General features: G+C 34.0%; 1 protein-coding gene across 22 annotated transcripts in view; it reads right to left on the bottom strand.

The window, feature by feature from the left end:
- LOC145329180 (uncharacterized) overlaps positions 1-27,386 on the bottom strand; it is a 201,103-nt gene that overhangs the window by 24,814 nt on the left and 148,903 nt on the right. For 17 of the 22 annotated variants that reach the window (XR_013882831.1, XR_013882833.1, XR_013882818.1 and 14 more), the window contains 9 exons: positions 26,884-26,971; positions 26,126-26,217; positions 20,421-20,474; positions 18,866-18,944; positions 18,601-18,658; positions 15,286-15,406; positions 14,813-14,897; positions 13,922-13,985; positions 12,070-12,114 (listed from right to left, as the gene is read on the bottom strand). Coding sequence is in view for 17 of the 22 variants with exons in the window: in XM_080173217.1 (XP_080029343.1) it covers positions 12,070-12,114; positions 13,922-13,985; positions 14,813-14,897; positions 15,286-15,406; positions 18,601-18,658; positions 18,866-18,944; positions 20,421-20,474; positions 26,126-26,217; positions 26,884-26,971 (686 nt within the window). In the remaining 5 variants the exon portion in view is untranslated. Of the gene's footprint in view, positions 1-8,323; positions 8,368-12,069; positions 12,115-13,921; positions 13,986-14,812; positions 14,898-15,285; positions 15,407-18,600; positions 18,659-18,865; positions 18,945-20,420; positions 20,475-26,125; positions 26,218-26,883; positions 26,972-27,386 lie in introns of those variants that run through there. The other 5 variants (XR_013882822.1, XM_080173247.1, XM_080173255.1 and 2 more) reach the window with 2 other exon arrangements.

The following is a 27,386-nucleotide window of genomic DNA, read 5'->3' as shown; positions in this document are numbered from 1 at the left end:
TTCCAGCATAACTAAAACATTTACATCACATTAGTAACTATTAAAATTTGTTATGTAGAAAAAAATTTAAGGGCTACGTATGTCCTAAAAATGTGCTTGGTATTTTCTAACCTATTTAAATTAAATTTAGCCTACCAATTTAGAATCCGGAATCCGCTATAAAAAACGGATTCCGGATCCGGATTCGGATTCCAAAATTGGCCGAAAATTGGGCGGATTCCGGATTCGGGATTCGGATTCCGGATTCGGATTCCGGATTCGGATTCCGGATCCGGATTCCCATCACTAGTCTGTAATAACCTTCACTATTAACTGTCTATAATGAATTATTTATATCGTAATATTAATTGTCTTATTTTTTAGGACTTTTTCAACCTTATTCCTTATGATGTTAACCATACAATTCATTTTTCATACTAAAGAACTAAAGATGTGAAATATGATATGGTACACTGATGTTGAAAGACAATCGATTAGAGGTTTGTTCAATTAAAAAGCTGAGACTCAGGTATGTGTTATCTAGAGAGCAACCTACTCTATAAGCATCATTTTTAGGACTAGGTATAGAGTTGCTTCTCTTATAACATTATACTTTGTTGTCCCAGAAATCAATATACCAAAAATCAGAACAATCGGATGAATAGATCATTTAAAAATTTGTTGTTTAAAAAGTAAATCAACATGTTTAGAATGGATGTAAGTACATACTAGTTACGATTATAGAGTTGCTACGCTTTCTAAATCGTACCTAACTACTAAAGGAATCACCAAGCAAAGTTTGAAATCAATAGGTTAATTCTAACATGCCTAAATAACTAAATTAATAATTAGGGTCGGTACAGACCGACCCTAATTATAGAAAAGCTTCACTTTTAAAATGAAAAAAAAATGAGTGGGTTTTTTTTAAAGGGAGTTCCCCCCCCCTCCCAACTTACCTACTTTAATTCTTTAAAAATAGAAAATTTTTATTGGATATTTTTGCTTTTTTGTAGGGGAGTTGGAGTTGTCCCAAACCCCAAATAAATAGCCTAAAACCACAACAAGACCAGTAGGTATATTACCTGAAGAGTAGAACCAAATCGATTCAACAATTACCGAGATCTTAAGCTTAAGACAGACGAATAGACAGACAGACATCGTTCTACTTTGTAATATAGAAAGTAGTATCTCATTCCTATAAGTACATGAAAACACAAAAATCAATTTGTCTTGGTAAGGTTTGTAATTGGAGGAATTTTTTTTTATATTTACTGAAATGTTTGATTGAGTACCTATAGTTATTTCATGGAAGCTTCACAATTACGTCATAGATCCCAGGAAAAATTTGTAAAGGGCGCGCGAAGCGCGCAGAAATTTTTTTTAAAATAGTTTTTAAGAAATACAAACTATTAATGATTTCTAATACAATCATACACCACAGAAAAACGTACAATAACGTATGCTGAAATGTTCATATTGAACACAAAAACCAATAACGTACAAAAACGTACCAAAAAAACTTAAAATGGTGTTCAATATGAACATATTGAACATAACATACATGGTGGTCACCCTGTAACTAGCGGCTTCGCACCTAGCCTCTAGGGGCTTTGCCCCAAGCCGGTAGATCAAACTAATTTTTCGTATTTTAGATTTAAAGGAAATTAAAAAAAAAAAAAAATTTTTTTGGGAGGGGGGGGGTAGTTGACCCCACTATTTTTTGGGGGGGTTGGGGGTGTCCTATCCCCCAAGAAAATAGTTATAAACCTTCCCGGGACCTATGAGAAGCTACCCTGTAAAGGAATACCTGATCGGTTCAGCGGTTAGCGAGATCCTTCTCTACAAACAAACAGACAAGACAGACAAACAGACAGACATCGTTCTAATTTGTATTATAGATTAGAATTATGTTCTATTTTAAGGTGTTATAACCTTGAAAAGGAGGGGCCACCACATTAAAAAGGAGGGGCCAACCTCCAAAAAAGAGGAGCAACCTCTTTGATTTTAGTTCTCTATACTACACATTGCGATCTTTAGACAAAAGTAAACTTCAATATCTAGGCTTGTATTTGAAGAAATGATGTAATTTTTTTGCTTAAGCTCAGAAATAACTTAAATTTGCTTCTGTTAACTTCTAATGTGCATTTGGTAAGCACGTCTGGCTGTTTTGGAGGAGCGAAGCTACCCTATTTTTAAAAAATCTAAAAATTATCATAATTTTAGTTAGGATAGGAATATTTTAGCAAAATCAACGTCTATGTAAATATTTCTTATATGCAAACAAAGTTTGTGTTAAAGAATATAGCGTCAGGTGCGCCCAGTTCGAGTCCCGGTATTTTTAGGTAGGCCTAGTATAAGTAAAATAGGACACTTAAAATGCATGTTTTAAAGGGGGGAGGCGGATGTGACACTTTTTGAAACCAAAAGTAAAACGTGCATTATCTCAGCCCATAAAAGAGTTACAGCTCTAAAATTCGGCACAGCAGTTGCTTTTGTGGAGAACAAAATAAAAACTGTGAAGAAACAGCGGCGGAACAGCCGTTCCCTCCGAAAACCGCTGTTTCCCGCCGAAATTTCTTTTGCCTTGACACTTAAAATATTTTACACTTTATGAGAAAAAAGTTTTTCTCAGATGATTGAGAACTGTCTAATTTGGCGAAAAAATGCAAAAAAAATCGACGGGAGCGGCGGTTCTGCCGCCGTTTCTTCACAATTCAATATTGTTCTCCACAAAAGCAACTGCTGAGCTGAATTTTAGAGCTGTAACTCTTTTATGGGCTGAGATCATGCATGTTTTACTTTTGGTTTGAAAAAGTGGCACATCCGCCTCCCCCCTTTTTTACAGATATAAACAACAATAACCTAATTTTCAAAAAAAACATTTGATTTTGTGTTATTACCTTTATTCAAAGTCTAGCTATCTTCATTTAAAGTTTGTATACAGAAATAAGAACTTGACATCATGTATTTTTTCTCTCTTGTGTTAAACAAAAAAGCTAACTTTTAACAATTTATTTCTCTTGTGTTACACAAAAAAGCTAACTATTTACGATTTTTTTTTTACATATTTCTTCATGAAGCTTCAATAGTTGCTAATATGAGTAAAAGGGGGACGTAACTGAAGCTTTTTTGATGCAGGGGGGGGGGGGGGGTGGGGTTCTCAGGAACCACTTGATGAACCGTGTAAATTTTTTGGACTTAAGCTTTTATGGGTATGATCATCTTATGGTTTCAAAGTCTTCTTCTAGTTTTGTAGTTACCCCCCCGCCGCCAACCACTAGGCCTCCCGGGATCAAAAAAAAACCCATAAAAATGAACCTAACCTTTATTTTCTCAGAAACCATTTATTCAATAGAGATGATTTCTTAAACTTAAGCTTTTATGCTTATAAACTAACTTTTAGTATAGAAGTCACCCCACCTGCGCCAACCCCTTGCCCTCCGGGGCTCAAAAAACCCTAGAAATTGACCTAACCTTATTTTTCTCAGAAACAATTCGACCAATAGAGATGATTTCTTAAACTTAAGCTCTTATGGTTATAAACTAACTTCTAGTTTAAAAGTAACTCCCATGCCGCCAACCCCTAGCCCTAAGGGACTCAAAAAAACCCTAAAAATTAACCTAACCTTAATTTTCTCTGAAACCATTCAACCAATAGAGATGATTTTATAAACTTAAGCTTTTATGGTTATAAACTAAATTTTGGTTTAGAAGTCACCCCTCTGCCGCCAACCCCTAGCCCTCCGGGGATAAAAAAAACCCTATAAAATGAACCTAACCTTTATTTTCTCAGAAACCATTTGACCAATAGAGATGATTTCTTTAACTTAAGCTTTTATGGGTATAAACTAGCTTTTGGTCTAGAAGTCACCCCCCTGCCGCCAACCCCTAGCCCTCCGGGGCTCCAAAAAAACCCTAAAAATTAACCTAACCTTAATTTTCTCAGAAACCATTCGACCAATTGAGATGATTTCTTAAACTTAAGCTTTTATGGTTACAAACTAAATTTTGGTCTAAAAGACATCCCCCTGCTGCCAACCCCTAGCCCTCCGGGGATAAAAAAAAACCTATAAAATGAACCTAACCTTTATTTTCTCAGAAACTATTTGATCAATAGAGATGATTTCTTAAACTTAAGCTTTTATGCTTATAAACTAACTTATAGTTTATAGGTCACTCCCCTAGCTCTCCGGGGCTCAAAAAAAACCCTAAATTGAACCTAACCTTAATTTTCTCAGAAACCATTTGATCAATAGAGATAATTGCTTAAACATAATCTAAAAAGCTAATAAACTAACTTCTAGTTTAGAAGTCACCCCACTGCCGCCAACCCCTAGCCCTCCGGGGCTCCAAAAAAACCCTAAAAATGAACCTAACCTTAATTTTCTCAGAAACCATTTAATCAATAGAGATAATTGCTTAAACTTAATCTATAAAGCTAATAAACTAACTTCTAGTTTAGAAGTCACCCCACTGCCGCCAACCCCTAGCCCTGCGGGGTTCCAAAAAAAACCCTAAAAATTTGATCAATAGATATGATTTCTTAAACTTAAGCTTTTATGCTGATAAATTAACTTTTAGTTTAGAAGTCACCCCCCTGCCGCCAACCCTTAACCCTCCGGGGCTCAAAAACCCTAAAAATGAACCTAACCTCAATTTCTCAGAAACCATTTGATCAATAGAGATAAATTTTTATGTGTATAAACTACTTTGTTTGGCAGAAATATGGTTATGAACTTAATTTATTTTAGAAGTCACCCACCCCATAGCCACCCTGGGCTCAAAAACCCCCTAAAAAATATACTTTAGCTTAAATTTCTAGTAAATTTTTTTTAGTAGGCTTTCAGAGGAATAACCTAACCTCAGTTTTCTCAGGAACCGCATTATTAAATGCAGATATTTAAGACTTCAGCTGTCATAGACGTCCAAGGGGGGGGTAATGGGGCGATTACCCACCCCCAAAAGAAATTTTTTTTCATTTTACTCCCCCCATTTACAATTTATCCCTACCCTGGGGGTGCCGTAGGCACCTCCAACCATTTAGGAGGGGGTATTTTCCCCCCCCAAACAATTTTGGGGGGGGTAAATAAAAAGCTTGGACGCCCCTGTCAACTGTCATGGGAAAAAGAGTTGGGACTCTATACTTTGTTAATTAAAAATTTTGTTCAAACAAAGCTTTTCTTTAATAAGGTTTGGTCTGTGAGGGTTAGCTTTTTTTCGTTAATTCAAACATATTATATGTATCCTATTGATTTTAAACTTTGCATGATAATTTCTATAGCATTTAGGTACAATTTAAAAAACGTAGCTACTCTATAATCATTAACAGAAAGTCCAAATGTCCATTAAAACATGCTGATTTTTAAAATTAAGGTTAGGTTATTTTTAGGGTTTTTTTGGAGCCCCGCAGGGCTAGGGGTTGGCGGCAGTGGGGTGACTTCTAAACTATAAGTTAGTTTATAAGCATAAAAGCTTAAGTTTAAGAAATTATCTCTTTTGATCAAATAGTTTCTGAGAAAATTAAAGTTAGGTTCATTTTTAGGGTTTTTGAGCCCCGGAGGGCTTAGGGTTGGCGGCAGGGGGGTGACTTCTAAACTAAAAGTAAGTTTATAAGCATAAAAGCATAAGTTAAGAAATCAACTCTATTGATCAAATGGTTTCTGAGAAAATGAAGTTCATTTGTAGGGTTATTTGAGCCCCGGAGGGCTAGGGGTTTGCGGCAGGGGAGTGACTTCTAAACTATAAGTTAGTTTATAAGCATAAAAGCTTAAGTTTAAGAAATCATCTCTCTTGATTAAATAGTTTCTGAAAAAAATAAGGTTAGGTCAATTTTTAGGGTTTTTTGACTTTGAAACCATAAGATGTTATTGTTCATACCCATAAAAGCTTAAGTCCAAAAAATTTACACGGTTCATCAAGTGGTTCCTGAGAAACCCCCCCCCCCCCTGCATCAAAAAAGCTTCAGTTACGTCCCCCTTTAATATTCATTATACAAAAATATTTCTTGAAGTCTAAAAAATAACTACCTAAGTAATAATAAGTAAACAAGGATGACAACATCCATAAGTAGCGAAGCACAAAAATCATAGATGGGAATACGTACAAGTAGATTTAAAGTGTATTTATTAAAATCAAGAATAGATTTATTGGATAAAATAAACACAAAACCTTGTTTTATTTTGTATGATGACGATGGTCAAAGTAAATTACATTAAAGATGCACATAACAATGGGGAAAATTATTTTGATCCTGATATCCCAAAAAAGTTGGATAAAAAAAACAAAGTTATGAGGAAATATGTAAAACATATAAAAATAGCCAAAAACCTGATAAAAGGCAATCTGGCCGCTATGGTTGTTTTCTTAAAACAACAGAAAATTAAATTTTTATATCCTTAACCTAAAAAATTTGGAAAATCGGACCATATACACTGAAGATATGGAGAAAAATGTGAAAAATATAAAAATAGCCTAAAACCTGCTAAAAAGGCAGCTTGGCCGTCATGGTTGTTTTCTTTAAAAGACGGGAAATTTAATCTTAATATCAATAATTGAAAAAATTTTGAAAATCGGACCATAAACACTGAAAATATGGAGAAAAATGTGAAAAATATAAAAATAGCCTAAAACCTGCTAAAAAGGCAGTCTGGCCTTCATCGTTGTTTTCTTTAAACGACGGAAAATTTAAATAGCCTAAAACCTGCTAAAAAGTGGTCCAACCGCCAATGATGTTTTATAGTCAATTGTGCTCCTTAATGATGGGAATGTTGTCAAAAAATTTCAGCATTCTATCTTTTATAGGAGCTGAGTAAATCCCATTTCCCCCATAGCGTTACGGACTGACGGACGGACATAGAGAATTATAGAGTAGCTTATATCAATCATTTTAATTAACCAATCAAATTGATCAAAATTCAGTTTTTAAAAAAAATTGTAAATATTTCTTTTTCACAAAAAACTATAAAATTGCTTTAAGATTGTTAAGAAGGGGATTCTTTGACTGTCATCAGCATAATATCTAATTCTAATAAAAATTAATTACCATTGTATTAGTGTTACTATTGCGCGAAGCGCCAAAAATTGAATTTAGTGATTTTTTGGCGCGTAGCTCCAAAAAAATTTTTTAACACCTAAATGCAGACCTATAAGAGGATATTTTTCTATAAGGAGGAGAGGGGCCACCTAGTGGAACTGAGGAGCTGAAAAGTACTGCATGTATGCTCATGACAGTAGCTGGTTCATAGGAAACCAAAGGAAGTAAAACGTAAGAATACTTGATATTTTATTCTGAATCTAGAGGTAATCCCTTCATATGGCAAAAGTCAAGCCACAAGTTCAATAACTAACAAGTACCAGAACAAGAAGTTGAAAGAAGAGTCAGAATTCTAAACTAACTTCCATCAAGATTTAAATGCTGGGTGAACCATGTCATCCAGCTAGAATAGAGGTCTAGCTATACCAGGGTGGAGAGAGGTACCCTGTTTAGTGGACAGTATTATGAGGCATACTTGTTAAAGTTGAAGGACAGGGATGGTAACTTCAATGTCTTGAAACATGGATCAAGAAGTTTTACAGGTGGATTGACAGGAGAGAAAGTTTATGTGAAAGAAATTTGAGGGCATAAACATAATGTTGCTTAGTCAAAGGCAAAGTCAGATAGATTGAATCATGTTGAAGCCAGGTGAAAGCCTATGGTGGAGGCCAGAAGCAGTTCTGACGAGCAAATTTATTGTTGAACATTAATTCAAAGTATATAACTCTTACTCAATTTCTGACTACAAATCTTATTCTATTGATTCTGAAAGATCTTGTTATAGGTGATAGCCCAATCTTCAGCTGTTACTTATTATACTTTTCTTGCCTAAATTTAGGCTAACTAAGCAGCAAATGTGAGAAAATTTGGATTTTTTTGGGGGAAAACTAAGAAATTTTGGGTAAAAAAGTAATTTTAAAAAAAATCCACAAAAATGATCAGCTGTGATTTAACAAAAGTCATGTACTGAACCGTTATCATCTCCCGGTCATGACTACATAGGTCTTGTGAGACGTATGTCAAAAAAAACCTGTTTCCTATCCAGGACACTGGTGATACCCAACTACTACAGGAATCATCATGCAAAGTTTGAAATCGATAGGACAATTCTAACATGCCTAAATTAACGAATAAAAGCTATCTATCTCGGACGGACGTACGGACCGACCCTAATTATAGAAAAGCTTCGCTTTAAAAATTTTTTGGTAGTAAATCACGTATATTTACGTGCTGCAGGCTGGTAGGTTTTTTATCTGGACAGGAAAAAATATTGAAAAAAATGCATCTTTATGGAAGTTAAGAAAAAATTGAAATCGGTCTCTAAGTTCAGGTCCTTGCAGGCCTCAAGGTCCACTCTAGACAGGTAAAAATTTAAATTTCTTATTTGAAGAGTTGGAGGTAAACTTATACAGAATATGATGCATCTTTTTGGATATATAATATATTTGAAGAAAGATCAAAATTAGCCTCCAAGTTGTCCTACAGGTCCACTCTGGACAGGTAAGATATCAAAATATGCATTTTTTGGATTTTATTAACATACTTAATTTAAAGATTTGGATCTACTGCAGTTCATGGTAAAATATTGCTGGTAACGAATGCTTCCTGTTTCCTGGCAATATTAGAAGATTCCTGAATCTAGCATAATAAGAAATATTTCTGGAGCTACCAGTGTTTAACTTTCCTAGTTGCTGGCAATTTATGCATATTCCTGGCCACTGCCATGTTTGAAATATTCCTGTTAAAAAGCAATAATTCCCTTTTTAATTCCCATTACCCTTTTATTAAACTTACCCCACAGTTTAAAAGTTGGACACCAAAAATTCCATATAAATAGGCACGATGTATACATGCACACCAATGATAATTGGAGATATTGAAGGGAAAGGGGAGGGGGGAGTTAGTATAAATATTGCAGGATTCTGTTACCTATAAACAGTATTATTATAAATTTACTATTGGTTGGTACATCAAGAAAATGGCCCGGACAAATGTACAATAATAAAAATATGAGAGGCTTTATAGAACATGCATGGCTTCCATTTAGCATGAAAGTTAAAATTTAAGAATTTGGGTAGGCATATTATATAATTAGCCAGGAATTACGCAGCGTGAAGGGATGGGGCAGTATAAATATTAAGAAATCGAAAAACTAATCTTGATTATGTTTAGTTTTGTAAGTGTGAGGTATACCACATAAATGGCCACGAAATCCGTATATTAAATATTTTGGAGAGTTAAAGCAGTTAGGCTATATGAAAGTGATTTGCTGTTTGTCAAGTTTTAAACTTCTTTTCCTGAGAAAGAAACTATTCTAAAACCAAAACTGAAACGCATGCCTGCCTGCTATTTCAAAAATATTTTAGATTTAAATCCTATACTTTATTATACTACTAGAGGCTACGCCTTTTGCATCAAGGGGCTCTATTTTAGAAGGGATAGAAAAATAGACTAAAATCATACCCAGACTTTTTTTTATGAAGATGAAATAGCTTAAAACCATCCTATGACCTATAAGAAGCTTCACTGTAAAGAAAGACCATATCGGTTCAGCGGTTAGCAATAACCTTCACTAAAGACAAAAAAATCTTACTACTTTATATACTTAGACTAGCGGTTGCGCCAATAGCATCAAGCTGCTTTATATTAAAAAGTTATGAAGAGAACAAAAAAGCTTAGAGTCATGTAAAATCTTTAACGTATTAAAAGCATGAAACCATTATGACACATTAGTGAAGCTTGCTTAAAATGAAAAACTCAATCGATTCAGTGGATATTAAAAATTATTGGACAAACAAAAAATATTACTCTATATTTTATGGTGTCTAGATAAATAAAATGTTAAACTTTCCCCTAATGTTCATACAGCCTCAAAAGGGGAGGGGATGGCGTATATGGAATTCAAACAGCTATAGCTATACACTATCGAGTGGGATGGGTTGAAAGGTCACTAAGCGCCTTCAGAAATAGTAACGAAATTTTTGCGCGAATTTAATTTTATGTGTGTAAAGGTTTATTGATTTGAGATTTAAAAGCCTAAAAAGGGAAGGGTATAGAATAATTTGAAATAAAAATCTAAGTACTTACCTACATGGTTTCACTCAAATAAATTTCCTTCTAATGAGTTTATAAGAGTGAAGCTTTTCTATAATCATGGTCTGTAAGTCACAGTTAACTCTTTTTGTTAATTTAGACATGTTAGAATTGTTCTATCATTTTCAAACTTTGGATTATGATTATTGGAAAATTTCCTTGATTGAAAAAACGTAGAAACTATAAAACCGTAACCAAACAGTCCTAGAACGCCCTTAAACTGAATCCTATATTAATTTACTTAATTTTCAACAAGTTTATACCTACACAATTTTTTTCTTACTGTTTTTTAAAATTAATAGGTTGTAAGTTTTGAAATTCTACAGGTGTTAAAGTTTGTTTGTTTTACTGTTTAAATGCAGAGCCTCACTTAGAAAAAAAATCAGTTTACCAATACGATTATAATTGCAAATATATCTCCCCCACTTTTCAATGTATTATAAAAACAAATAAGCGCGCCCAAATTTTGGCGCGAAAGTTGATATAAAGATAGAAACAGTTAAATTTAAAGGTAAAGATCCCACTCTTCTAAATCCTTCCCCCACCTCTATTAGGAATGCACATAAAATAATTGAAATTACTGTCCCTTATTAATTATTGCTGTTTACCCCCTAAGAAATTGTGAAAAGGGTATGGGGTAAAAACTCCTGTAAGCCAGTAATCTTCTGTCATTGCTGGTAACTTGGAAAATTTGCAAATTGCCAGCTAACAGGAACCTAGGATTTAGGGGAATTTGCGTGCTGCTGGATCCAGGAATCTTGTAATATTGCCAGGAACCAGAAAGCATTCGTTACCAGCAATATTTTACCATGAACTGCAGTAGATCCAAAGATTTAACTTAAAGAACAAAATATGCATCTATTTGTATGTTATTAACATATATGAAGAAAAATAAAAGGAGATTTCCAAATGGCTTCTGGAGGCCATTTATATAAATTGACCTCCAACTCTTCAAATAAGCAATTTTAATTTTTATCTGTCCAGAGTGGACCTGGATGCCTGCAGGACCTGTACTTTGAGGCCGATTTTATTTGCTTTACAAATATGTTAATAACATCCAAAAATATGCATATTCTTTTTTTTAAGTTGACCTCTAACTCTTCAAAGAAGGTATTTTAATTTTTACGGTACACCGACAAACGTCCTACCGCGACAAACGTCCTACTACGACAAACGTCCTACGCGACAAACGTCTTAAGCGACAAACGTCCTACTGCGACATCTCTTAAGTAAAACGTCCTAAAAATTTAAAGGTCGAATTTTGTAATGCAAGGATGTATCGGGTTCGAAACCATACCATTTGATAGCCAACACAGACTTTGGGAAAACTGTCGGACAGATTTTTAAAATTTAGCCTATGGTTAAAGTTATTCAAAAAATAAATTTCAGTTAAAGATTATTTTCCTGTGTTAATTATCGCCATTTTGAATTTTATATTGATAAGTATTCTTACAATTAGAGGATTTTGTCCTTAAATTTGGAAGATTTTTTTTATTTCATAATTTTTGAAAATTTTTAGGACGTTTTACTAAAGAGATGTCGCAGTAGGACGTTTGTCACGGTAGGACGTTTGTCGTTTAGGAGGTTTGTCGTTTAGGACGTTTGTCGCATTAGGACGTTTGTCGTATTAGGACGTTTGTCGGTGTACCATTTTTACCTGTCCAGAGTGGACAAGGGGGCCTGCAGGACATGAACTTGCGAGGCCGATTTTCAATTTTTCTTCAAATGTGTTAATAACTTCCAAAAAGATGCATATTCTGTTTTCTAAACTGACCTCTAACTCTTCAAATAAAAAATTAGATTTTTTACCTGTCCAGATTGGACCTGGAGTGGAGGCCTGCAGGACCTAAACTTGGAGGCCAATTTAAATTTTTTCTTCAAATATGTTAACATCCGAAAAGATGCATATTCTGTTTTAAGAGTTGACCTCCAACTCTTCAAACAAAAAATGTTAAAATTTTAACCTGTCCAGAAACCACTTTCCAGCTGCAGCACCTGAACCTGGATACCTATCCAAAAAAATGATTAAATATACATGAGTTAATACCCAAATAACCTATTGTCTCACATAAATATCTAGCCTAATAATTACGGAGTAAGCGAAAGTGGTAAAATCCCCCCCCCCCCCCCCCCTAGATATACCACACTTTTCTGGGATCTTGCCAAGTCAAGTATCAACTGTGGGGAATACCAAAGGATGACTCCATGCAAAATTTGAGCCGGATCCGGCCAAAACCGGCAGTGATTTTTATAAAAAAAAACCGGTTTTTCCCGGTTTTTAGAGGGTATCTGTAAATCAGTTCAGCTGGAGCAAAACCGTTTGGAGGTACAAAAAATTATACTTTACATGAAATTTAGCCAATGCAATTGCCTACAAAACTGTACTTCAGCATCAACTTGATTGGACAGTCTTGTGTCATTATCTCTTATGAGAAAAAAGTTATTAGCTGTGGGTAAATTTCGAATTGTGATTTTTTGATGGATTTCTTTAATGAAATGACAGGCTGGTAAATTTTTAGGCCATTTTTTGCGGTTTTCGGCCAGCCACGCCCAAACGGGACCTTTTGCCCAACCTAAGTCTGGTTATTTGTAAGGTCTAAAAAAAAAAAAAAAATCCTGGATTGGATGAAGCACGACGTCGCTGCGCGCCGTCAAAATTCGTTGGTCGGCTCATTTTGCCCCCTCTAACCCTCACCGCGTGCCATTTTTCTGTGCAAAGATTATAATCATAATCTTTTGCGTAAGTCTGATTTTTTTTCTTAGACCTCACAAATAACCAGACTTAGGTTGGGCAAAAGGTCCCGTGAGATTATCTCAAACCATTTGGGCGTGGTGGGCCGAAAACCGCAAAAAATGGCCTAAAAATTTACCAGCATCATTTCATTAAAGAAATCCATCAAAAAAATCACAATTCGAAATTTACCCACAGCTAATAACTTTTTTCTCATAAGAGATAATGACACAAGACTTTCACTTGGTAAAAATTCGGCATTGTGGGCCGCCTAGACTTTATATTTGGTGACCCTGGGGTGACGGGTTTAGTGCCCCCCACACCCACAAAGTGGGCATACTTTTGAAAATCGCGTTTTTTCAGTTTTTCCCCTTAAAGGAGGGGAAGGAGTCGTTTTAGAGACTTCAAGCATCTCTTTAATGTTGAACAACTTTTTGAGGCGGACATTTCTTTAATTTGGTTTGATTCGCCTCCGGCGGACCGTTTAGCCGTAATTCGACGCCGAAGGCATGATTTTTGGCGATTTTTGCCATTTCCGAGGTTTTAATGGACATTTAGGAGGGGAAAGAGTTGTCGAATCAAGTTGATGCTGAAGTACAGTTTTGCAGGCAATTGCATTGGCTAAATTTCATGTAAAGTAAAAATTTTTGTACCTCCAGGTTTTGCTCCAGCTGAACTGATTTACAGATACCCCCTAAAAACCGGAAGAAACCGGTTTTTTTATATAAAAATCACGGCTGGTTTTGGCCGGATCCGGCTCGAATTTTGCATGGAGTCATCCTTTGGTATTCCCCACAGTTGATACTTCACTTGTCAAGATCCCAGAAAAGTGTGGTGTATCTACCCCCCAACATATTACCATTTGATTTTCAAAGCAGATTAAATCAGAAGTCCTTGACATTTACCATACATATTGATTACAATTGGTTATAGGTTTTAAAACTAAAGAACCATTAATCTAAACCTTCTATAGCCAATGTTTCATAATAATTTTTCAGGTATTTATAGTTTGTTTACCTCGTATTAAAAGTTCGTAGAGGTAAAACTCTTTCAATTTCTTCATGAATAGGTATAAAATATGTTACCTAGATTAGGTTTATCTTTTCCTTGTTTTATCTCAACATCTCCATCAAGATTGAGTAGTGGCAACTAAACAATATTTGTTTAATAATATCAACAGCTTTTTAAATGAGAGATAACATAAATATGGACTGCTTGTAACTCATAATATATTAGGTCCTCTTTTTCGTATTCTCTAAAGTCTATTATTTTTATAAGTTATTAAGGGAGAGGGGTGGGGGGTTAATGCAACCATCTCGCAATCAAAGCGCAAATGGCACTTAGAATCCGAATTTCGTTATAAAACTTGGCATGAGTAATACTTGATAGGTCTATTTCCCCTAAATCGAATAAATGTAACAGCTAGAACTGACTATAAACGGCTATTAGAAGCTATAAAATGCCAAGAGTATCAATTTAATACCAAATGTAGTGGCCGAATTTGCTGAAACAGCAAGACGCGGATAAGTGAAAGTAAGTGAAAGTAATATACAAATATCATTTGATTCCTACGTAAGGGAGAGGGGGGGGGGGGTTAATGCAACCATCTCGTAATCAATGTATAAATGTAATTGATGACAGATTTGCCCTAAAAACAGCCAAAAATCGGCTGAGCCGTTAGCCGTGACTTTTTAACTTTTTTTCGATTTAGGGAAAATAGACCTACCAAGGATTACTCATTCTAAATTGCATCCTGAAATTCGGATTCTAAGTATCATTTGCGCATTGATTACCAGATGGTTGCATTTAACCCACCCACCCTCCCCCCCTGTTCCAGACACACAAATTTGCAGTTAAAATGACGAGGAGGCATTAAAAAACGAAAGTGAAGAAATAAGTAAAAGGTATATGGTATTTTTATCCAACAGGCATTAAAATAACGATTACTAGAAAAGGTTTAAAAATGCATCAATTACCCGTTGGTCTTCTCTTCTATCAGTAATTCCAAGGACAACCTCACTGAGTTCATTCAGTTGATATATTTGAATAGGTCTTCGCAATCTATGTTACAATTTCAAAAAATAATAAGCCTGTCTACGTCTATAAGAACACACCTTTAGAACTTAAATTGGCAAAGACCATGAAGACTGAGAAAATTATGGATCAGTATGAATATCATCAGAGCCAAAGTTTATTTTATTGATGGCTATAAAAACATAAATTCAAAAGACTGTTTCTTTATGAAAACTGTAGGGGCTTTGCTTCAAGAGGGATGAGGTGTACCGTCACCGCATTTATTTTTGTTCAGAAAAAAAATATTTTTTGGTCTTTAACCTCTACTAGTACAATACTTTTCTTCACTGGCCATTGGACCAATCGTTTAAGAGATCTACCGGAACATAAACAGATACATACAAACATCTTTTTACTCTACAGTAAGAAAATTCACCTTCTGGTTTGACTAGACTGGCCAGGTCCAGAGTAGCGAGTTCGAGATGTGAATAATCTTTCCTCCTGTTGCAAAGATTCCAACTCGAGTGATGTTATTCGAGATGTTACTTGCGCTTCAACTAAAAATTTATAAATTTCAATAAGAATAAAAAAGAAGTTTCTGTCCAAAAGGAGGAATTTTATCTCAGGAAAAACGGTATCCCTAATCCTCTTAGGAATTTTTTTTCAATTGACAATTTTTATACCCCCCTCCCCCTCACAAAATAATGACCATGGCCGCAGAGCTCGGTCCCCTGGCCTGCCTTGGCTTGGCTATTAGCCATATAACATAAACTAACCCAATTGTAAAAAAAATATTTTTGAACTCTCATCTTTTTAGTGAATTATAGAGTAGCTTCGCTACTAACATTAGATAGGGGGGGGGGGGCGAAATTACATCTGAACTTGAACAGTAAGCAAAATGGTCTAAATATTGAGCTATATTGTTGAACTTGGTACAGAAGTTAACCAGTTAAGTAAATTGGCGTTATCCTCTTAGAAAATTTTTTTTCCTTTTTTTTTAATTTCGCATGACGTCATTCATAAGGGGGGGGGAAGTTCTGCCACTTTCGCGTAAACAGTGTGCAGTGGACTAGGTATTGGTTTTAGATTATAGGTTATTTAGGATAAAAGTTTACTTTTGGGTATTAGTTCACGTATATTTAATCATTTTTTGAATAGGTCTCCAGGTTCAGGTGCTGCAGGCTGGAAGGTCGTTTCTGGACAGGTAAAAAATAAAAAAAATTTTGTTTGAAGAGTTAGAGAGCAACTTATAAAACAAAATATGCTTCTTTTTGAATGTTATTAACATATCTGCAGAAAAAATTAAATTCGGCCTCCAGGTTCAGGTGCTGCAGGCCTCCAGGTACACTCTGGACAGGTAAAAATTAAAAAAAATTATTTGAAGAGTTAGAGGTACACTTATTAAACCAAATATGCATCTTTTTGAATGTTATTACCATATTAGAAGAAAAAATGACAATCGGCCTCCAGGTTCAGGTGCTGCAGGCCTCCAGGTACACCCTGGACAGGTAAAAATTAAGTTTTCTTATTTGAAGAGTTAGAGGTACACTTATTTAACCAAATATGCATCTTTATGGATGTTATCATCATATTTGCAAAAAAATTTAAAATCGGCCTCCAGGTTCAGGTGCTGCAGGCCTCCAGGTACACTCTGGACAGGTAAAAATTAAAATTTCTTATTTGAAGAGTTTGATGTACACTTATTTAACCAAATATGCATCTTTTTAGATGTTATTACCATATTTGAAGAAAAAATGACAATCGGCCTCCAGGTTCAGGTGCTGCAGGCCTCCAGGTACACTCTGGACAGGTAAAAATTAAAAACATTTATTTGAAGAGTTAGAGGTACACTTATTTAACCAAATATGCATCTTTTTGGATGTTATTACCATATTAGAAGTAAAAATGACAATCGGCCTCCAGGTTCAGGTGCTGCAGGCCTCCAGGTACACTCTGGACAGGTAGAAATTAAAATTTCGTATTTGAAGAGTTAGAGGTACACTTATAAAACAAAATATGCATCTTTTTGGATGTTATTACCATATTTGAAGGTAAATTGACAATCGGCCTCCAGGTTTAGGTGCTGCAGGCCTCCAGGTACACTCTGGACAGGTAAAAATTAAGTTTTCTTATTTGAAGAGTTAGAGGTACACTTATTTAACCAAATATGCATCTTTATGGATGTTATCATCATATTTGCAGAAAAATTTAAAATCAGCCTCCAGGTTCAGGTGCTGCAGGCCTCCAGGTACACTCTGGACAGGTAAAAATAAAAATTTCTTATTTGAAGAGTTTGATGTACACTTATTTAACCAAATATGCATCTTTTTGGATGTTATTACCATATTTGAAGAAAAAATGACAATCGGCCTGCAGCACCTGAACCTGCAGGCCGATTGTCATTTTTTCTTCAAATATGGTAATAACATCCAAAAAGATGCATATTTGGTTAAATAAGTGTACATCAAACTCTTCAAATAAGAAATTTTAATTTTTACCTGTCCAGAGTGTACCTGGAGGCCTGCAGCACCTGAACCTGGAGGCCGATTTTAAATTTTCTGCAAATATGATGATAACATCCATAAAGATGCATATTTGGTTAAATAAGTGTACCTCTAACTCTTCAAATAAGAAAACTTAATTTTTACCTGTCCAGAGTGTACCTGGAGGCCTGCAGCACCTAAACCTGGAGGCCGATTGTCAATTTACCTTCAAATATGGTAATAACATCCAAAAAGATGCATATTTTGTTTTATAAGTGTACCTCTAACTCTTCAAATACGAAATTTTAATTTCTACCTGTCCAGAGTGTACCTGGAGGCCTGCAGCACCTGAACCTGGAGGCCGATTGTCATTTTTTCTTCTAATATGGTAATAACATCCAAAAAGATGCATATTTGGTTAAATAAGTGTACCTCTAACTCTTCAAATAAATGTTTTTAATTTTTACCTGTCCAGAGTGTACCTGGAGGCCTGCAGCACCTGAACCTGGAGGCCGATTTTAAATTTTTCTGCAAATATGATGATAACATCCATAAAGATGCATATTTGGTTAAATAAGTGTACTTCTAACTCTTCAAATAAGAAAACTTAATTTTTACCTGTCCAGAGTGTACCTGGAGGCCTGCAGCACCTGAACCTGGAGGCCGATTGTCAGTTTTTCTTCTAATATGGTAATAACATTCAAAAAGATGCATATTTGATTTAATAAGTGTACCTCTAACTCTTCAAATAATTTTTTTTAATTTTTACCTGTCCAGAGTGTACCTGGAGGCCTGCAGCACCTGAACCTGGAGGCCGAATTTAATTTTTTCTGCAGATATGTTAATAACATTCAAAAAGAAGCATATTTTGTTTTATAAGTTGCTCTCTAACTCTTCAAACAAAATTTTTTTAATTTTTTTACCTGTCCAGAAACGACCTTCCAGCCTGCAGCACCTGAACTTGGAGACCTATTCAAAAAATGATTAAATATACGTGAACTAATACCCAAAAGTATACTTTTATCCCAAATAACCTATAATATAAAATCAATACCTAGTCCACTGCACACTGTTTACGCGAAAGTGGCAGAACTTCCCCCCCCCTTGGTCCCCAAATTCTAGCTAAACCTGCAGAATCATTCACAAACACTAACAGGTTTACCAAAGTCAAGGACCACTAAAAATATTGAATATATAATCGATAGCCCCATCCCTAGATCCCTGAGCACATTCTATTTTACCTTTAATGTTATTATTTTTAAAATTACCTGTTTCAGGACAGGTTTCTAATTCTTTGTGTTCATTAATATCGTCTACAGTTTTGCACTATATAAATAATGGAAATATCTATACATAAATTTCAATGTTTCAAAAATATTAGTTAATGTTTTTTTTTAAGGTAATCCCTCTCTTTATCTATTTCGGATGAATACACCATTTAATTTAAACAATCTTGATAGGTCAATTTTTATTTTTCAATAATTTTAATGATCAGACAAATTTTAAAAATGGTATTAAATTAAATGGATAAACCTTATCCTGGTTGACAGGGGGTATTTCTAAAACACTATCATCTATGCAATCCAACACATTTCCCAACTCTATATTCACCCTAAAAACAAAATTGATTCAAATTTAGTATTATAAAAAAAATAGAAGATGTATAGTTGAATGTTATAACAAAGAAAAGGAAACAGAGGAATGGCTTTGAAAAAAAAAATTAATTAAAAACAATACTGTTTATGGAAAATAGACCAAACCATTCAGGGTTGGCAAAAATCCGGCTTTTTCTAGAAAAGTCCAGGGACTTTAAAAAGTCCGGTTTTAACTGGTTGATAAGGGGGGGGGGAGTATGTACACTTATAGGAAAAGAAAATTCAGTATCAAATTTTGCCCTGGCATTTTGGGCATGTCTATATAGTTATCAACCTAATTCTTTTTGGAAACTCCCAAATATGATTGGATCTGCCTATAAAACTTTTAAGTACTGAACTTATTTTTAAAGATATTGAGCTGATTTTTTTATTGGAAATTATTTTCACATACTGAAATAAATAGTAACTACAGATTTTATTTACGCACTATCCTTCTAGGGGCTTTTTGGGTACCCCCCCCCCCCCCCCCCCAAATACAAAATTTAAAAGTTTTGAGCTTACAAGCCCCTAGAAGTAAAGTGCAAAAATGTAATATGATGTGGCTAATCAACTCATTTATGTAACAAAAGGTTCCATTAAAAAAATCAGCTCGATATCTTAAAAAATAAGCTCATAACTTAAAATTTTAGTGTTTTTGGGGATCTTTTGCACCCCTAGCCCCTAGTCCCAAAATTCATTTTCCAAAGTTTTACAGGTTGATCCAATCATATATGGGAGTTTACACAAAAGAATTAGGTTGATAACTATAAAGACTTGCCCAAAATGCCATGTCAAAATTTGATACTTAATTTTAATTTCCTATAAGAGTACAAATCCCCCACCTCCTTATTGGGAAAAAACCACACAGTATAAAAACAAAAAAAAACTTATTTTTAGAAAGCAACATTTTTAATTGAAAAAAATATAGGTAAAAGAAATCTTTTTTGTTGTAAAATTGTTTTTATACTGTGTGTACACTGGTACAGGCGTTTTAAGAAAAAATAAGAAATTTCGGCGTTATCCTCTTTTTTTTTCTTCATTTTTTTTCAATTTTGTACCCCACCCCCCCCCCCCCCCCCCTCCAACCCTCGACGACCGACGAACAACTATTTTAGGTTAGGTTAGAGAGCCGAGCACTGCGGCTAGGCAGGCAAGGGAGCCGAGCGCTGCGGCTAGGCAGGCTGGGGAGCCGAGCGCTGCGGCCAGAGTTTGTTAATAGTTCGCTGTCGCGGGGGGGGGGGGGGGGGGACTCAAATTTTTAATATTGAAAAAAATATTTCTAAGAGGATAATACCGAAATTTCTTAATTTAGGAACAGCATTTTTTTCAAGGTAGACTTTTGCTATGTATTTTTGTTGGTGGTTAAAACCCTGAAAATTGCAACTTAATAAATTCAACGGTTAGCGAGATTTTAAGAGCAAACAGATAGACTCCTAATAAGAAATTTCCTTTACCTTTCAATTTCTTCGTGTGGTAGAGATTTTATCAAAAGAATATCATCACCAAAACTAAACAAGATTAGTTTTCATGAAAACTGATGTTTTTTTTAACATTATCGGTTAATGAATTTAAAAACTGATAGAACCATTTATCTAGCCCTATTGTAGCCAAAGTTAGAGTTTTTTTTTGCCAACGTTTCCTCGAGAACCCTTTGACTAAAATTGAGCTTACTTTGGATTAAAGCTTCTAATGGGTCAAAGTTACATTGAAGTTTGAAGATTATGGATGGCAGCCGCTCCCGCCCTTTTCCGCCGCAGTCGAAAAATATTTTCTTTTACATTTCTCGCCAAATTAGCCAATTTGGAATCATTTAAACCATGTTTTTTTTTTAATTTTCCTTCATAACTAACCCTGCCACCCCCCCCCCCCCACAGTGCAGCAAAGTTGGACATTTCAAATTTTCGAACTATTAAATCTTGAGCTTTAAACATAATATCTATATAATATGAGTATATTGGTGAAGCTAGGAGTTGAAATAACTAAAATTGACGAAGTACCAGCCCTTCAAAGTAGGCTACCTAAACAAAAAATATCCTAAAATCAAAGAAATTAAATTTTTCCACCTCATGTCATATTAGCAATTTATTTTAATGCAAGTTTATCTGTATATTGCTTTTAATGATAAAAATCATTTATGACAATAGATATATAACTGAAATAAAATTTAGAAATTATTATTTTCTTTCATTTTAGTTGTATTACAGACAATTTAAAAAAAATTACAATTTTTCTTTCGTCTTTATTAAGATTTTTTTATATTCATATATTAATATTTCAAAAAAAAGCCGCTTGGGCACACTTCACACGTACATTTCTAATTTGATTTGATTATAATAATAACAAAAAAATGTGTCCCAGTGATGCCCAAAAGGCTTCTTATGAGAAATATGCAATCTTTTAGAGGTCCTACTAAAAGTACTTACTTAAAAAAGTATCAACTATTTGACTTTTGCATAGCACTTGATACGTTATTTTATCTATTATATTTACAAGAACAATATAAAAAAGAAAGTTATATTTAATCTAAATAAATCAATTAAATATTTTAGAACATTGCCTGTCTTTCTATCTTGAAATTAAGATCTTGGTAACGGCTAAGTCAAATGTTTACTACTTTTAATGGAATGAACTTACTGTTCATATAATTTCAAATAAGTTTCATGATTTATTGATAAAAAAAGAAAATATAGGGCCCAATTAGATATATGTTTAATTCTTATTTAAATTTGAAACAAAATGTGTCAAGGTTCTTTTGTCTACCATATACCTTTAAGGGAGGTTGTGGAATCTAGTAACACTACATACTAGCAATGTTATTTTGTGTGCTACTCGCTTAGTTTTAGATATAATTAAGTAAATCTTTATGGTTGGGTCAATACTTACCCAAAGTTTGGTATCTTATTCTTTCATAGAATAAAACGGCAACAGGACGCCGTTTTCTGCCAGGTCCTAGCTAAATTAGGCGATTTGGAAACCATTTGAGATTATGTTGTTCTTATTCTTTTAATCTTATCCTTATAACAAACTCGACAGGGACTTAAAAATTCTTGTTTATCAAGGAACTCTTAAATTCAGTGCTTTTGTGCTTTTCAAGATATTTTAACAAAATATTTTTTGATGGGTCAGTAAAACCTAATAAATACGGAGGGATGAACGCCACTCCTACCGTTTTCCGCCTTTGCCTAATTTTATTTTACATTTCTTGCCGAATCAGGCCATTTGGAACCATTTGAGACCTATTTTTTTCTATAAATTTGGCGGCGGCAGTCCCCCCACAGGCTTATTATAAAGGGTAAAAAACAAATAAAAAAACAACATGGTCTCAAATGATTCTAAATTGTCTAATTCAGCAAGAAATGTAAAAAAAATTTGCGGCTGCGCAAAACGGCAATGAACGGCGGTCACACCACCGTTTTATATATTAATATATTTTGATGGTCCACCGAATAAGATTTTGTTCCTATATCTTCTAAATCACAGGAGAAGCACTAAATTTAGGATATACCTTTAAAAACGAGAATTTTCAAGTCCGTCAACAAACAAAGTATTGTTGAATTTCATAAAAATCTTAAGTAACCAATGTTTGCAAGGACAAATCAAACTTCTAGAGAAGTTGCGCTGCTAACTAGAAACCTACATCCATCCAATTAAATAAAGTAGTAAGCTTTTTTCAGTCTGTAGCGAAGGATCTCGCTAACCACTGAACTGATATGGTTCTCCTTTACAGTGAAGCTTCTTAACGGTCCTGAGGTGGTTTTAGGCTATTTTTTGCCCTTCCAATCCCTTTGAATATAGAGGTCCTAGATGCTAGAGGCTCAGCCGCTAGTTGTTGAATAAAGTATTAAATAAAAATATGTTTTAAGAATAGGACATTGGAGAAAAAAGTCGAATATTTTGAGGTTCAGTTTTGACGGTAAAATCATCTTAAGATATTTAATAAATAAAAAAGAAAGACTGTATTCTTTTCTCATTTCAATGCCAATTCTAAATTGATATTAAGCAACTATATACATCCAGAATTGATCGATTTATAAAGGTTTTAGTAAACTTAGATAAAATGTCCAAAAAAAAACGTACATTTGCTGCACTGTGCCCCCACCACAATAATTTTTTTTCAAATTCTCGTTTTTCAAGATTTATCGTGAATTCAGTAAATTCAGTACTTTTGAAAAAAACATTGCACATAGGGGCAACAAGGGGCATCAATTCACCACCCCCAAATCAAGTTTTAAACATTCTATGAGTATTATCATACCCAGTGTACATCAGATTTCAAAGGAATCGTAAAAATACGCTTTTCAAGTAAGTATTCTAATGCATGGAAGTCAAGAAATGCAAAAATTTTCTTACAGAAAAAGGCATACTTTTTGTGCTTCACCAACAATTTTAAAAGTATTAAAAAATCTCTTAGAATTAACGTAATTAGACAAAATATCTTTTGATGAGTCATGCATTACATATATTTTGACAGTATAAAAGAAAAAAACACAGATTGAAGAAATTAGTCCTAAATAATTCTAGTTGAAGTCAAGATTTTAGTTTTTTTTTGTTTTTTTAATCAACTTTTAAATAGACAGTAAGAGGAAACATGTTTTCGCCGGGTGTCGCCGGCTAAAAAAACGATATTTGATTACCCAAAGACATATTTTATTCGCCAGTACTGGTTTCACTTACCCCCCCGCGCCCCCATAGGGGTTTTTAGTCCATTTTCTGAACGTAAGTGCACGAAAAGTTTGTAAGAAAAGGCGTTTAAATGCACTTTTAAAGTCAAAACTTAAGATATAATTCAAATAAATAAAAGACACAAAAACATAGACATATTGCATGGGAAATATTTATTCTGACTTAGAATTAAAGTTAATAATAAATATTTTCAAGTTCTATAGCACTAAATGATGGGAAGGAGAAGGGGGGGGGGGCTAAACCTGAATCTAAACTTCTTTATGTTTGATGTTTTAATGTAACTAAATAATCGTTTCTATAGATTATTACAAATATCAGGGATCTAAAGGGATAAGACAAAGGTCAATAAATTGTTGTACATCCCCAATGATAATACACAAAATTACCCCTTGTGTAGCTTAAAGTTAATAGTTAAAACGTTTGAACACACAACTGTAAAACTTTGGGGACTAGTGTTATAAACAGCCTAATGTACCCTACCTCACTGCGGAAAGGTAAAGTTAATATGCAAATAACGTGAGGTTCTTATAATCATTCTAAATTGGAATTAGCAAGAAGTCTATCTGTCTGTCTATTGGTAATGCTTTGTTTTTAAATTATGTAGTTACATCGTATTCATGTTTAACATCAGCAGTTTTATTTAGAATGGGAGGGGACTGTTAATTACACTAGTCCCCAACCTTCAAAGTTTTATAATAACGTTTTTATATTCGTTAGCATAAGAACTCCAGGAAATTTAATTGATTTTTTATTGGTTGGTTTATTAAGATAAGTGTCAAAACTTTTCAACCACTAATTGTCATCTACAGACAAATAATTATGTAATATAATTTATTAAATATGTATTTATTAAATATGTATCAATATTGGGGATGTACATATTAATCAGTTATTGTTTTGTTCCTTAGATCCCTAGGTGTTAATATATAATAGAAAGTAGCTTGATGTCTGTTTGTCTGTCCGCCCATATCTTAAGATCTCACTAACCACTATACCGATTGAATTCTACTCTTCAGGGAATATATCTACTGGTCCTGTGGTTGTTTAAAGCACTTTTTCAAAAATAAAAATCCTCCTCAATTTTTTCATATTTCTATAATTAGGGTCGGTCCATCCGTACGTCTGGTACAGATAGCTCTTTACTTAACTTAAACAGGCTAGAACTGTCCTATCGATCTCAAACTTTTCATTTTGATTTCTACAACAGTTGGGTACGACTTAGAAAGCACAGCAACTCTATAATCGTTACCAGAAAGTCCGTACATCCATTTATAACAAGCTGATTTTTACTTTTTTGACAACAAATAATGGTTTTGAATATTAGAAATATCCTATTCATCTGATTTTTTGAATTCTGATTCCTATTTCAATAAGGTGTAATGTTATAAGCGAAGCATCTCTATAATCAAGTCCTAAAAACGTCAGTATGTCCTTAAACAGTAACATGTATTTAATCAGTTTTAATTACAATTTGTATAGACATGCATTAATATTCAGTTCTGACACTTCACAAGTGTTAATGTTTGTTTGTCCTTCCATTTCAGAGCTTCGCTTCTTTCATGGATGTTGTCATCCTTGTTTAATTACCTCTTGGGGCAAATCCCCTAGAGGCTAGGGGCGAAGCCGCTAGTATTCATATGAACAGTAAACAAGAATCATAATATCATTATAAATATATTAGTTAATAAAAATTTATGTTAATCATGCCCACATTTATAATTGATTTATTAAACATAAAAATAAAGTGAAACTTGTAGCTTGCTAAAATAAGGATCCCCATCCACCCCCATTTACGCCATCCCCTCCCCTCCTACAGAAATGAATTCCAAGACCCCAAATTTGACACTTTGAACACTAAAATTGGACTACAATTGACATAGTTACACTTTTAAGTGCCCAAAAAGCTAGTGATAGGGTAGCTGCGCTACTAAAAAATTCTCATATTGCTCTGATAACCAAAACCCCTAATTAGACATTTTAAACACGAAATTCAAGATAGTTGATGGATAGATAGATGGATAGATAGATGGATAGATAGATGGATAGATAGATGGATAGATAGATGGATAGATAGATGGATAGATATATGAATAGATTGATGGATAGATTGATCGATAGATAGATGGATAGGGTAAGGGGGGGCTATTTTCGGGAGGGGTTAATCTGGTAATTTTCTATCTTCCTTCATAAAATGACCTTTATCTCCATGTTTCTTTCAAATGACAGAAAAAAACATAAAAGCAAATTTGTTTGTTGTTAAATTATCTATAAAAAAGTATAAAATGAAATTTTTGTGAGATGAATTTTAAGGGTACTAAATAATTAAATCCCCTTTTTGGTTGATTTGCCCCAACTTTGGCCCTTGTAGAAGCATAAATACGGAGTTAGCTCAACTTTGGTCAAAGGGTTCTCGAGTAAACCACCATTCTTATACACATCCTCCTTTATGTTATGCTATTAATCTATATTTTCTTACTTGTTAGCTATAAAAACATATCTTCCTTCTAACTCTTCCACCCAATTCACTGGAAGACATTCACTAAACTTCTCTTCATAAGCTTTCTCTAACTAAACAATATATTTATGAAATGAAGCATTTTTACTTCCTTTAAGGATCCGTCCGTAGCGGAAAGCTCATATCGTTAATCTAACAATAGGACACACGGATAGAGTCTAAGTTTATATATTCGAAGGATGACAAACAATGATGACAACATCCATAAGTAGCAAAGCACAAGGAAATCATGGAATGGAATACAAACAAGATAAAATCAAGAATGGATAATCGGAGAAAAAATTCACGAAACCTTTCTCATTTATCTTTTGATTGTTTTATGTCTGTAGTTTGTATAATGAGTGACATACCGACGGTAAAAGTAAATTAAATATTTGATGCTTAGAAGAATTAAATTTTGATACTATTTTCCACAAAAATTATGAAATTCAGACTAAAAACACAAACAGGTATGGAGATATGTAAAAAAAATTAAATAAAAAAGCTACTTGATCTATCATCCTGAATAACAGAAAATCACAAGTTTTCCCACTTTAGTCCAAAAAGGTCAGACACACACTTGGAAATTTAGAGTAGCTTCGCTATTAAAAAAAAACTTAAACAATCATAGGACCTATATCAAGCTTCATTTAAATTAGTTAACAAGGAGAGATAAATAAACATTAATGATATAAATAATATTTTAGAAAATGAGTTGTAAGTAAACCAAAAAAACTCACGTCAGCTTTGAAAGCTCCGAATTTTTTATTCTTCAGAATTGACAGAAGATATCCCCCATAAATATTCCAAGGAGACTTTGTTTCTTTCCTTAAAAAAAAACAATAGTATAATAGTCTTGAAAGTTATCATTAACAAGAATAGTTTTCATGAAAACTGATGATATTTGAACTGAAAATGTGAATATTAAATACTAAAAATTTCAGCTGTCTATGTAACAGCACTTAAGAAAAGAACATTTCCCTAACAATAAGGTTTTGTCTTTTTAAGCATGACCGACAGACAGACGGACAATAAAAATATATAGGGTAGATACACACATATAATAGGAATCTTGACTAAAACTTTCAGCTGTCTATCTTTAATAGCAGCCAAAAAACTCACAAAGCATGTTTTAAATAGATGTACTGACTTTCTGGTAAAGATTATATAATATAGTTGTTACGCTTTCTACATTGACATAACTGTCATAAGAAACATCATAGGATAATTCTAACAAGTACAC

The sequence above is a fragment of the Acartia tonsa genome, chromosome 1 (assembly GCF_053477335.1).
Source record: "Acartia tonsa isolate MP-2025a chromosome 1, ASM5347733v1, whole genome shotgun sequence".
In the NCBI taxonomy this organism is placed as follows: Eukaryota; Metazoa; Arthropoda; class Copepoda; order Calanoida; family Acartiidae; genus Acartia; species Acartia tonsa.
This window is presented reverse-complemented; position numbering and strand designations above follow the sequence as displayed.